General features: G+C 53.2%; 4 protein-coding genes across 4 annotated transcripts; 1 reads left to right on the top strand and 3 right to left on the bottom strand.

The window, feature by feature from the left end:
- Positions 1-1,273: 1,273 nt before the first annotated feature.
- On the bottom strand, positions 1,274-3,843 carry PtrM4_061510 (NHP6B, Chromatin-associated protein containing the HMG domain protein; the record flags this gene model as incomplete). The annotated part of the gene is made up of 6 exons (XM_001932896.2): positions 1,274-1,706; positions 1,754-1,971; positions 2,020-2,286; positions 2,336-2,502; positions 2,554-3,396; positions 3,453-3,843. The coding sequence occupies 6 exons, from the start codon at positions 3,841-3,843 to the stop codon at positions 1,274-1,276; spliced, it is 2,319 nt and encodes a 772-aa protein (XP_001932931.2).
- Positions 3,844-5,650: 1,807 nt separating this feature from the next.
- On the bottom strand, positions 5,651-6,871 carry PtrM4_061500 (peptidase family T4 protein; the record flags this gene model as incomplete). The annotated part of the gene is made up of 1 exon (XM_001932894.1): positions 5,651-6,871. The coding sequence occupies one exon, from the start codon at positions 6,869-6,871 to the stop codon at positions 5,651-5,653; it is 1,221 nt and encodes a 406-aa protein (XP_001932929.1).
- Positions 6,872-7,709: 838 nt separating this feature from the next.
- On the top strand, positions 7,710-9,328 carry PtrM4_061490 (PepD, Dipeptidase; the record flags this gene model as incomplete). Its single annotated transcript, XM_001932893.1, has 2 exons — positions 7,710-9,215; positions 9,266-9,328. The coding sequence occupies 2 exons, from the start codon at positions 7,710-7,712 to the stop codon at positions 9,326-9,328; spliced, it is 1,569 nt and encodes a 522-aa protein (XP_001932928.1).
- Positions 9,329-10,409: 1,081 nt separating this feature from the next.
- On the bottom strand, positions 10,410-12,718 carry PtrM4_061480 (neutral ceramidase precursor; the record flags this gene model as incomplete). The annotated part of the gene is made up of 2 exons (XM_001932892.1): positions 10,410-12,429; positions 12,486-12,718. The coding sequence occupies 2 exons, from the start codon at positions 12,716-12,718 to the stop codon at positions 10,410-10,412; spliced, it is 2,253 nt and encodes a 750-aa protein (XP_001932927.1).
- Between the last annotated feature and the right edge of the window lie 128 nt (positions 12,719-12,846).

The following is a 12,846-nucleotide window of genomic DNA, read 5'->3' as shown; positions in this document are numbered from 1 at the left end:
TCCCTCATCCGTGATACTCTTGTTACCCACCTTCCCGTAAGCACCCCATCAACACCCTACCCCACATGCACACCAACGCACCGTACTCGTACTCGCCTTTCCTAGGTAGGTAGTCATATGCGTTCGGACTTCGGACATGTCAAGCGTTAGTGTCGGATGTCGGACGTGTTTATGACAGGTGTAGTCGGTTTAGGGTGAGTTTTGCGCGCTAACTAATTGGCCTCGTATTCGCAGGTCTGACATGCACATGCAAATGGACACGTTGAACCCGAACCGAACCGAACCGAACGTTGGTGTGAAGAGTAAGCAGAAGCTGGAGCCGAAGCCGGAGTTATGGATTAATTGTGTAAGTAGCACGATTTGTGCGCATGATGTGGTGACGTCGGTTTTCTTTCATTGCGGTTGGTTCTCTTTGGGGCTGGTGAAAAGAATTGGGCGGGGCTGCTTGTAGAATGCTCCCTTCCTGATGATATTTTCGAGAAATCTTGTCTCGTGTGTACGTGATAGGAAACAATCATCATAGATCCACCAGCATTGTTTGAAAGCACGATAAAGTAGTAGCCGCAATGGATAATACCAATGATATTACTCGTAACAGTACTGATAACAACAGCGCTAACAACTACGACGACAAAGACTAGACAAAACGCTCAGATCGAATCTCATCACAACCCTCCTTCCCGTACTTCTACACAAACTATGTACATGATAACTACAGGAGTCCCTCTCGACCGTAGTTTCAAATACGCCACATTATGGTGGCGTCTACGTCATCTTGCTTGTCCCAGAATGAGGCCACCAGCACTACCCAGCCACAAGTCACCACCCATGCCTCAGTGCTTCGATCGTCCAACCACAATCCTAGCTGTGAACATGGCTGCCGTGCCGTGCCGCATATGTGCCGATCGGCGATCCGATGGGGGCGATCCGATGGGGACAACATGCTAGTCAGGAACGACTGAAACGTGCAGTAGTATCCGTGCAGCATTCTATCGATTGTGATCTTTTGGGTCCAGACCGAATTGCGTGCGTTGCGAAACTTATCAGTGTCTCTATTGTTTTGGTAGGCAATGTCCGGAAGTTTCGTTCCGGATTTCTATCCAGATTCCGGGTTACTTTGAAGCATGTAATATCGAACCGCGTCTGGTACGGAGTGAAAAGGGGAGGATCCGGGAGATGCCGATGTCCGTGGGCGGTCCAGGGGCGCTCCTGCCATCTGCCTCGACAATGACCCTCTCAACGTGTCTCTCAACACAAACACGCATAATACCTATTATCGGAACCAGAACACCGAGTATGAGCCATCATTGCTAAGGATGCGTCTCCTAGTTCCATCAATGTCTTGCTTCCTTCCGAAAGGGTCTGTAAGAAGCATTGTGAGCTTCTCGGAGATGGGCCCTATCTCTTGTCTTGACACAGGTACCGGAGGACTGAGTAGGCTGGGATCGGGCTGAAGTATAGCGAATATACTGCTTTTCGATTTGCCGAGCATTCGGCGATGGACGTCCTGCAAGTGGTCGTACAATGGCCAAAGGGTATCCAGATATCGAGCGGCAACGGGCTCGCAGGGCTTGCACGGCTCAAGCATATCCATGCACGATTTGGCGTAAGCGAGATCTGCCTCGACGTCGTCAATCTGGCCATCCATCAATTTGGTAGTTGCGCTGAAGAGCAAGCAAATGGCAGCCGAGAAAGACCAGTAGATGCTGTTGAAGTTAGCTTGGGTGGTACAACTAAGCTTGAGCCGACTTACACAATCCAACAGCGTGTGGTCAATGTGCCGTCAAAGTCGATCAATCCGAGCATGCGAGCAATGTTTTGGGCCGCTGTCGCGCATTGCTGTCGATACAACTTGACATCGTTGGTCGATAGGTTGTTGAATGAGGATGCCGCGCCATCGATAAGCTGAGCTTCAGCCGTAGCAACCAGTAGCTGACGGTACAGCAACACTAGCGCGCCAAGATACATGATCTATGGTTGTCAACGCACTGTCATGATCTGGGAACGGGATCCGCTTACGTGTAGCATGAAAATCGCGCGCCTCTGAAACAGCGTTAGATCCTGACCTTCGCTTGACAAAAGCGTGGGCATCTGCAATGCATGTGGAACTTCCTGGCGCCACTGTTCCAACTTTTGGGTTAGCGCGGAGATGTTTCCGCTGGTAGCCAGTTCTGGAGAAGCCAGCGTCTTTGCAACTTCGGCCGCAATCAAGTTGATCTTGCTAATCTGCGAGTGTATGAGCTCATTAATGGGATCCTGCTCTGATCGGTACACGACACATGCAATCTAGCCTTGTTAGGATCGTCGACGACTCAAAAAATTGCTGGTGACATACCTGGGTGTCAGAAGCTGTGACCTCGGTGGGGTAGCCAAGGGTGTAAGATAGCCACGAATCCATGAAGACGAGGCTTCGGTAAACCTTCCTCCAGTTGTCGTCTGATGCAGCTGAGCCGGGCGACTGTGGGACAGGACATTTCCAACGGGCAATTTGCAAACCCGCAGCTAAATATTGTTAGCTTGCTAGTGACTGAGTTTAGTAACAGATCAACACACCGATTAGATATTTGGCACTCATGTGCTTCTCCAAAAGCGAGTAGAAAGATAACGAGAGAAGAAGGCGCATAGTGCGAAAATAATCCTCTCTTGCGGTCTGCTCGTTGAAGTGGAGGGTTCCTGAGGCATAGAGCAGTCTTCGCATGCGATCAGGAAAAGCGTTGATTTCGTAGTGCGCGCCCATGGCAGCAACTGTAAAACACTCGGCAAGCGTCATTTTGTCAACCCTCTTTTGCGGGCGGTAGATGCGATCCAAAATCTCGTCGGCTTGCTCAAAAGTCCACATGAAAAGGAGCGATCCGGTGCCACGAATGAAAGCGTACATTGATCGCCGTACTCGGTCTTCAGGCGGTAGGAAATCCTCGCTGAACTGTTGGGCGCCTCCAGTCAGGATCTCGCCCCTGAGGGTGACAAGCTCACTAAAGGCCAGGGTCAATGCGTTGTGGCAGGTTTCGGCCTCGATGCCCATGGGCGTGTTGGACGAGAGGAAGGAGGTGGGGCTGTCTGAGGAGCTGGGGCTAGCACGTGAGTACTGTTTCGTGTTGTTGGAGGTGTCTGTTGTCGAGCGACTGTTTCCGGGCCGTTGCTTACCAGTCGAAGGGATGGATTGCTGCATCTTGAAGTCGTTCAGATAGGCCTGGTACTTTGTGTAGTTGTCGGTTTTCTTGTACTCGTCCATCTGGGCCTCAAACTCCTGCATGGCACGTGCGGCATTGCTCTCCCAGATGCGCTTTTTCTCCGGAGGGAGGTCCTGCCATCTGCGGCCAACTTCACGTGCAATGTCCACAAAGGACAGCTGGCTGACTTCGGGATCCGTGCGAAGCTGGTCAGCAAAGTTGACATCTGGTAGCGTGTCAGTAGGGGATGGGGGTCACATGGCGCACTATGAGGAAGCGTACATGCGGTCTTGGGCTTCTTGGGCGCGTGGGCGTCTGGGCGCGGATGGCGTCGGTATCTCCTCTTCTCGCGGGGCGGGGGAGTGGTGGTCTGGCGGGTGAAGGTCTCGAGGGCGGAGGTGGACAATGAAGTGGATTCGGGCGAGTTTGCCTCTGGTTCCAGTGATAGTGATTGGGGGATTCCGCGGTATGTGGCGATTTCGCGCTGCAGCAGTCTGCGGTGGCCGAGCTTGAAGTTGAGCGTGGTGAGGTCGTCCTCGGTGATGTCGACAACCGTCTCCCAGTTGTGGAAGCCGTTGTCGGTGAGGACGTGCAGGTACTCGGCCAGTCCTAGGCGGTCCAGCACGGCAGCGAGGTTTGGTTGCGTGGGACTAGAAGCGGAAGAGATCGCCATTGTGGGTGACGTCTGTGGTGGAATTGGGATGGGAATGGGCAAATTCGCATATAAGAGCGTCGCACCCAACAGCATGGGAAGTGCCGCTGCTGTGACCTTGCTGGCGGGCGCAAGGTGGAACGAGGCGTTATAGGATGTTGACGGGCGGTGGTGGGCTAAAGATCCAGGCCCGCGAGATGAAAAGAGCGTGGTCTGGCCCTCGGGGACACTCATGGCCTGGGCCCAAGTTGTGCAGCACGCTAATGACACCAGCCGGGCAGAGCAGGTGTGAGGTACAAAACTCCAAGATGCTAAGACAAGACACCGCCACACGATGCTGGCACGGCGTCGTATTCATATACAGGCGGGCAAGCGGCCATGGATCATGGCCCTTTGCGGGCTGCCGTCATGGCATGCCGTAGTATTGGCCGCCCTACTCGGGCGATCAAGTGGCCGAACTACCACCCACACCACCAGGACGCTGCCTGACTACGTGAGGCCGGTCGCCGGTGCTGGTGCTGGTGCTGGTGCTGGTGCTGTGTTGGGCTGGGCTGGGGCTGAGGGCTAGGTAAGCCTGGGCCTAACAGCACTATGCAGATTGCAGACTGAGCCATCTGTCAAAATCATCAAGCATCAATCATGTGGCCCGCACCATCAACACCACGACGCGCTGAGCGCTCGAAGCTTTCCGCAAACCATCTTCGGTCCTATTCGCTGGGGGAGCATGTTCCGACACGCTCCTGATTGACGACTGAGATGATGACCGGGGATGGCCATGCTCGACATTAGTCGTCCCCCCATGCAGCCAAGTCGAGCACTCGCAGAAACAGGCTATGACTATGTCATCTCATCTCATCATATCATCTGCGTTGCAGTGCTCCCATGGGTGCAACCGCTTCCCGGGGGCTGCTGATCGAAAGCTGCCCCGGCATCGTGGGCGTGCAACAAAAAGCACTATCAACTCACTCACTTAGCATCCACCAGCCATCAGGCCATGTCTTGGGATATTGGTCATGCCACTAGACTGCTCGTCAATCGACTGCTAAGGTTCCGCAGCATGTCCAACACGGCTGCCCACGACCCAACGGCGTGCCGACTGCCGCGCATCTCACGCTTTTCCCCTCTCGTAATATATCGACATGGCGCACGCTCCTTTGACTTCAAGACCCTGAGCGCTACCATCGTAGATCTCACCCCAGAGCCCATGCCGCCAGTTCGATTCGTCCGATCTCAAGGTACAATAGACGGCTTCTTAATCGGCCAACTATAACATGCTGCCACCACCGCCACACGCCTCCCGCAGAAACAACTTGTCAGGTCGCCAACTATTACTAACTTCTTTTCGCATCTCGAAACGAGCTGCTGCAATGGCCATCTATGATTCGAATCGGGTTTTGCTAGTCAAAACTTCGCCAGAAGTTTACTCATCACCGCCATCCTGACATCTCAGCCCCGATTCATGCCCCATACAGCCGCATTACAGCCGCATTACAGCCGCACTCGATACCCACACACCCACACACCCACACACGACACAGAGACGGTTCACGTCACACGAGCGCCGTGTTCCCAAACCTTGACGCGCGGGGTACGTACCTGAGGCCGTGCTCGCGCATTTAAACTTTTCAGGGTCCACGGCCTCTTCTAAGCTTGCTTCTAGTGTAACCGCCTATGAATCGCGCTTTTAATCTCGAGGCCTGACGGGCGACAGGCACCACCCGTCGTGCACATACATGCTAGTTCATGGCCCGGGTCACAGACGTCCGCAAGATTGGCATTTGGCTTTGTGCACCGCCTATACCCTGCTTTCTCACAATCCACTATTACTCTATACGTACTTTTGCATCATCTCCTTCACCCGCTCCAGGTCTAGCGCCTCAATCTTGTTTCCGTTTCCATCCATCGTTTCTGCTTTGCAGACCGCATTGTAAATTGCCTCTTCGACTACGTCGGCGCTTGCCTCGAACAAGCCGTTCATTGTCTGATCGTCAGTCATGGTGACCGGAATCTCCTTTGCCAGGTACGGATCGACCGCCGCTTGTCCCGCCGTCACTGACTGGACAGGCACCTCGTTCCCCGTGGAGAAGGCCAGGAAAACGTCGCCCGACGAATTAGTCCCGTAACCTCCAACTCGAGCTATCCCGACGGTTGCGCGTTTCGCTAGCCGCTGGAGCTGTGTCGGGTGGAGTGGTGCATCAGTAGCCAAGATGACTATGATGGAACCGTCTTTCTTGTCCTTGGCCTTGTCGACTTCGAAGAGTAATTTGGCCTGTGCCAATAACTCCGGATCGTCAGGGTTCTCCTCGATCCTTCGCTTCTGATCTTGGTAAATGAGTCTTCCAATAGGGGCTCCTCCGATCTTGAAATCCCACATCTTGCCGTAATTTGCCTGCACAAGTGCCGCTACCGAGTAACGCTTTCCCTCCTCCCCAGGCACCACGCGAGAACTGGTTCCAGTCCCACCCTTGAAATAGTGACAAATCATACCCGTACCGCCACCGGTGTTTCCTTCCGGCACTGCTTCGTCGCTCGCCTTGTCTATTCCTCTGATGACATGCTGAGGCGTAACCGCAAACTTTGCCACGTCATGTAAGAAACCGTCAAAAGTCTCAGCCACTACCGGCATCAGGAACCAATCCACCTTGCCGTTTTCGTCGCCATTTTCGCGGATAGCGTATTCGTATATGCCGTTGTACGCACTTCCGACCCCGAAACTGCCCGTAATGACTATTGGTGAAAACAAGAGTCCCATGTCTTGGATCAAATGGGATCCCGTCATTTCTCCGGATCCGTTGAAGCAGAAGATGCCCGCAAAACATGCTTTATGGAACCAGTCCTTGCGCGGAAGGATTGTTGTGACACCAGTATTTATGGAATTGGCCTCTGCGTTCGGGTAGGATTCGGACGAGTGTATGGATTCTGTGTGCACGAGGACGCCAGGGATGTCGGTCAAGCTGTTCTTGGGGCCGGGCTGGTAGCGCCCGAGGTAGAGATTGGGAAGGACTTCGCGGATGCGTTGGCGCGGAGGGGAGGGGGAGGGGGACGACATGGTAAAGGCAGGTGTATGGGGTAAAGAATGATATTGGTTAGGTAATTAGTTTGTACAGCCAAGTGTATTTACTTCATAGCAGCTCATATCCTGTATTACTTATACTCTACTCTTCAACCCCATCGCTAATCTGTGGAATCTGCAGAATTTGCAGCGATCCACTTACATTCCCGCAGTCTTTAGGCAACAAGATATGTACCCTGTAAAAAGCGTAGATTGAATACAACTAGGACCCCATCAGGCAGGTACATAGCAATTACAGTCATTGAATCAAGGAGATTTCGCAGCCCTACAGGTTGATCATCTTGAGTCAGAATGAGTCTTGAGGTATACCGGGTCAAGGCGGAGCAAGGGAGTCATCCTTCTGATGCGCTTGCTATTAGCGTGACAAGATGCATTACCTGCCAAGCTCCCCACCCGCGCCTCCTCATTATCCTGCCGGGCTCCGGTGCCGGGTACCTCACCCGTTCTACTCAAACCTCACCTCGTATCCACGTGTGGTAAGCCGCCAACAGTTACATCCGTCCTTTTCGCTGAGGGGGGGGGGGGGGGGGGGGGATGGAGGAGTGCATCCTACAAATACGGCTGTCGGCTCTGCGTCATCATATTACGTCTTCCATCGACTAAGCTTCAGGTTCCTACATAGCTCCCCTGTCCGAGCAAACCTCGAGCTTGGCCGAGAAGAGTTGTGATCCCCCACAAGTCGTGTTGTTGTAAGATAACGTGACATATCGGACCGCGGTCAACGTATCCACCTCTCCCCCCCCACCCTTGCTTTTTGGATAAGAAAAACGTGTAATTTGTTCTTGAAGGTGTCACCATCTCGTCTACAGCGACAATGCTTGCGCCGCGTTTCACAATCGGCCTGTTAAGTCTCGCAAAAGCCTCGTCGGCCAGCTATGGCTTTTATGTTGGCAAAGCCCTCACCCACGATGGAAGCGTCATGGTCGGCGGAACCGGTGAGGAAGTATCCTCTCACTGGCTTCAGATCTTTCCCGCCAGAGATCATGGGCCAAACGCCACAATCACGGTTGGAGTAACCGAAGATGCGTCGATGCCTGGCCAATTGCTCAACATCTCTCAAGTACCACATACGTATCGATATCTGTCCATGGAGTACTCGGACTTTGAAGGATTCCCCGCCCCTCTTACCAATGGCGGCGTAAATGAAAAGGGCGTGGCGGTAAGAGATATCTGGGCCCAGAACCGCGATGATCTCATTGCGATGACACCCAATCCCCAGACAGGGCTACAGTACTCTGACCTCGCTCGTGTTGTACTGGAGCGTGCGAGCACGGCACGTGAGGGCGTAGAACTTATCGGAAGGATGATTGCAGAGTATGGGTATGCTGATTACGGCGGAAACTCACATCTAATTGCCGACGCAAATGAAGGATGGGTTGTGTGGGAGATGTCTGGCGGCCAAAAGCTGTGGGCTGCTGAGCGCTTGGGTGACAACGACGTGCGTGTCCTCTACCCAGGCTACATTGAGGACTTTCCCGTGGATTTTGAAAATAACCCAGACTACATGGGTAGTCCTAATATCGTCAGCTTCGCCGTTGAGCAGGGGTGGTGGAATCCCAATGGCACGGTACCTTTCAACATCTTCAACGCTTATGCCTACCAAGCTGAGGGGTATACGGCTAGGGATGGAGGCGCAAAGTATATGTCCCAAGCTGCTCTTGAAAACGCTACCCGCGCAATGGCCCCAGTGACAGAGAAGGATCTCATCGCCCGCGTCCGCGACTACCGCATCTCAGACGATGAAGCCGGCTATGGCCAAGTCGTCTCTCTGCATGCAGACATGGACCCAGATCTAATCCGCATCTGGGTCGCACCCACAAGCTCCGTGACCGCTCCATTCGTTCCATGGTGGCTAGGCGTCACGAGTGTGCCACCAGAGTACGGACTGCACCGGTATCTGTACAAAGACGCGGCATCCACGTTCCTAGACACAGACTACCAGTACCAAGAAGCCACGCAATTTGCCGGGCGCATCTTCAAGCAGGTGTTGTATTACACCTGCTTGGACCCTCCGACGTATCTGCATATCGTGCAGGACATGTTGCTTGGGTTTGAGAATGCGTCGTTTGTGGATATGGAGTGGGTAGAGCGCGGGGCGAAGAGCATGCTGCAGGCCGGATTGAGGGACGAGGCAAGGAAGCTGTTGACCTTTTACTCGCATACGAGGGCGGACAAGGCGCTGGCCATGGGGCGGACGATGGTGGATGCGTTGGACGCATATGTCAAGTTGACGGGCTACTTTCGCATGCCAAGCGGCGGTCGCATCAACGACCCCGGGCTGGGTGCTGAGACTGTGAACTGCTTGGTAGGCTTCGACCCTGTGAGTAAAACGAGTGACGTTATTGGTAAGTGCTAACTGTGAGCGCGTAGGACCAACCCGCCGACAAACAAAGTCCACGACGAAAGTTTCGCCGCCAGCAGCCTCACCATTAGCCCGCCGGCCTGCCTACCCACTCACCTTATTTTCTCTCTCATTCCTCTCCCAGCAAAAAAAGAGCACCAAGCAGAAAAATTCTCCAAAAAACATGAACAAAAGCTACACGAAACCCCCAAATTCTTGCGTTTGGCTCGAAACATCTGCACGAACGCAAGCGAACGTACGAGTGACAGTGAACAGATTCGAACTTCCGGCTCTTTGATAGCGTCGGCTCCTATTAACACTTAGGTGGGCAGGGGTTTTTGTGACATAGGGATCCAATGGATTAACCACTAGGCCATTATGCCAATGGAACTTGGGGGATGCACAGTCAATTTTTTCATGCCTGATGGTAGTTTGCTGGTTGGCGGCGTTTATATAGAGGGGTGTGGTGTTGAGTTTATTTTGAGGTGTGTGGGTTTAGGCAAACGTGTGGGTGAGTGTGAGTGAAAGGGGAGTGAGTGAGTGAGAGCGAGTACTGTTATGCTCGAAGTAATGCGGATGTCGATATAATGCGTAATCGGACGGTGCGAACTTTAATATAATGTAATTTCAAGGAAACACATAAACACAAGCTTGACAGGTGAGAGCAGATGCTTGAGCAAGTACACTACCATTACATCTCATGCAAACAAGTACAGCAAGGAACTTTGAGCTCGCAAACTCCCACATTCCTTCACCTTATGCAGCTCTGTTATTGATTTGGACTCTTTATTACACTACACAATAATAGTCGTGCAGGGCAACAAGAGAGATCGAGGTGAGATGAGGTGGACATTAGGCAGCAGTCCAAGCAAACGCACATAGACCCTTGAATCTTTGCGTATCCTCATTTATTTGCGGCATCGAGTAAAGAGAAGCTAGCAAGAAACTATAATCGCTTCCTACATGGCTGCATAGATAGCTCTCACTCTCTTATTTTTGCAAAATAAGACAGTATCAGTGCACCACTCCACCCAATAACGTCGGCTACATCACTTCATCAACATAAAAACCTTTCTTGCGCAAAGGAAGAACATTATTCACATGCTTGTCACGCGATAGGGTATAAATAACAACTCCATCCTTATAAACATGACCATAAATGACATCACCCAATCACGCCAATCTAAACGGCGCACTTTCCCCTTCAAACGCTGTAATCTTTCCTCCAACCGCCTTGGCATCACCATAGTACTTGATCTTGTATGTGCCAGCCGCCGGCCCCGTGATTCCAGTGTCCCAGCTAATGGTCACGTCACTTGTGCCAGTGAGCCCATTAACACGCTTCCATTGGTAGACCAACTCCCAGTCCTCATCGTTCTTGACTTGCGACCAGGTTCCATCGGTGTTTTGCTTCTCGATTGCGGCGAAAGTGCCTTCGAGGCGTAGATTGTTACGCGGGTTAGCACCAACAAATGTTGCGCTGACGATGGCGCCCCGGGCATAGGTGGGTAAGACGTCTTTGGTTACTTGACCGTAGGAGCGACCGAAGCCTGCGCCATCGTAGACTACGCCTGTGATGAGCGAAATGCTCTTGTCACGGTGGTCAGGTGGCGTAGGGCCGGCTGGTGGAGGGCTGGCAGCGCCATCGGCAATGTAGGGGAGGTATGTCAGAGTCGAGTTGATGTAGGCGTTGAGTGTGTGTTGGCCGTAGAGGGTAGAAGCACCCTCGTAGCGCTGTACACCGTACTCCTCTTCTGTCGCAATGTAGTGTGTGTAGCTGTTTGCCGGTCCACCTAGCACAACAATGGGCTCAGCGGCAATGTTAGACGATTTGACAGAGTTGTATACTGCCTCGCGCCAGCGACGACCTGACATGGTGGTTGCTTCACCAGGGGACACGATGATGACAAACTGGCCAACGCGAAGAACCTGTATGTCGACAATGTTAGGGGACCACTGGTACGGCACCTTGGCCTGTCCAACATTTAGCAATACGGGCTTGGGGTACTGGCATGCTTTCTGCTCAGCGTTTGGAGGAGAGATAGCACTACCGACAATGTTCCAGAAGGGATTGGAGGGAGCGCCAGGGTCGTTCTGGACAAAGTCAAAGGCACCAGGTCCATCACTTGTACCAGCGGCAAAGGAGTTGCCCATGGCCGCAGGGCACGTGCGGACGACTGATCCGTTGCTGAGTGTAAAGGTGAAGTTTGAAAAATCGACAAAGGTGTGGAAAGAGCGGACCTTGCCCGAGATGGTAGTAAAGTCGGCAGAATCTAAGAGGTTCTTTGCTCCCTGATACTGGCGCTTGCCAATCTCGTAGCAAGACTTATGTCCGCCATCGTTCAAGCCGTAGAATGGGCCACGACCATGGCAGTCCTGACTCTTGCCTCCGCAAGTGCTGTCGTTGAGTCTGCATTGCTGGTTTGAGCCATCCTCGCAGTAGGCACCCTCGATGTTGGGTGTTGTGTCACCAACGTTGGCCTGTGAGAAACCTGCGACAAAGCCGGGGGCAGCAGTCGCACTTGCCTCCATGTCCTGCTCGAGAAGGTATGCAGCCACACCCTTGTTGTCTCCGGCAATAAGCGTCTGGTTGCCGAGCAAGCTTGTGCCATGCACAGGGAACCAGTTCAGTACTCCAATGCTCTTTCCGTCACTGGCCCGTGTAAACTTCAACAGGGTCATGGTCTTGTCTACGTCATCTGTGTAACGGGCTCGTTCAGCCTGCGGGTTGGCGAGATAGGCGAAGAGACTGCGGTTGATGTTTGCATTATCAATCTTTGCGCTTCCAGCACTGACTGTTCCGAGAGTCAGGCCTTCATGCGCCCTCTTGATTGAAAGAAGGGTCCCGTCTACGATGGCCTGGTAGCTTTGCTTGTCAAAGCCCAAGCTGGTGATCTGAGGAAGAAGGTAGTTCAACCAGGCTCCAGGACCAGCATGGCTGTGCGTTCCAGTCACGGCTACGTTGTTCTTTGTGTAGACGGAGTACTCGGAGCCCATGGCAGCAAGTCCCTCCAGGATTCCATTGCGGATGGCCGTGTCTCCAGACTGGGTGTCGAGGACGAGGTACACAAATCGTTCGCTTGGGGCGCTTGGGTTTCCGATAACGAAGGCGCGCGAGTAGATGCGCTGGCGCAGTCCAGTTCCTATTTGCGATGAGTTGGCATAGCCCATCATGTTGAGCTCGACCACGGGCCTGTGACGTCGTTAGCATTGTCGCATACAACTACACCATTTGGTGAATGTACTCACCCCGTGATATCCGCCTTGCCCACGCCGACGAGGTATGAGGACGGGTCGCTGCCTGCGCCGCCGTCCTGCTTCTCACTGACGAACTGGTCCTGCTGGGCTCCATTGTAGCTCTGGTCCAGTCTCGCGTGCCACGAGTCGACCGAGGGGAAGCCCAAGTTGATGACAAGCTGTCCGACGATCAAAATAGCTATAAGAGCCGCGCCAAAGGCTACGGCGATGTGTGAACGTGCCATTGCGCAGTCAGTGTCGATGACAGGATGGATGCGGACGGATCAGAAACAAAACGGCGCACTCGCTCAGGAGGCAACAAGTACTCGGTCGCTACTGCTTGCACATGGGACGATTAGGTAGGTGTGTAGGA

Source organism: Pyrenophora tritici-repentis, chromosome 2, assembly GCF_003171515.1.
Source record: "Pyrenophora tritici-repentis strain M4 chromosome 2, whole genome shotgun sequence".
NCBI lineage: Eukaryota > Fungi > Ascomycota > Dothideomycetes > Pleosporales > Pleosporaceae > Pyrenophora > Pyrenophora tritici-repentis.
This window is presented reverse-complemented; position numbering and strand designations above follow the sequence as displayed.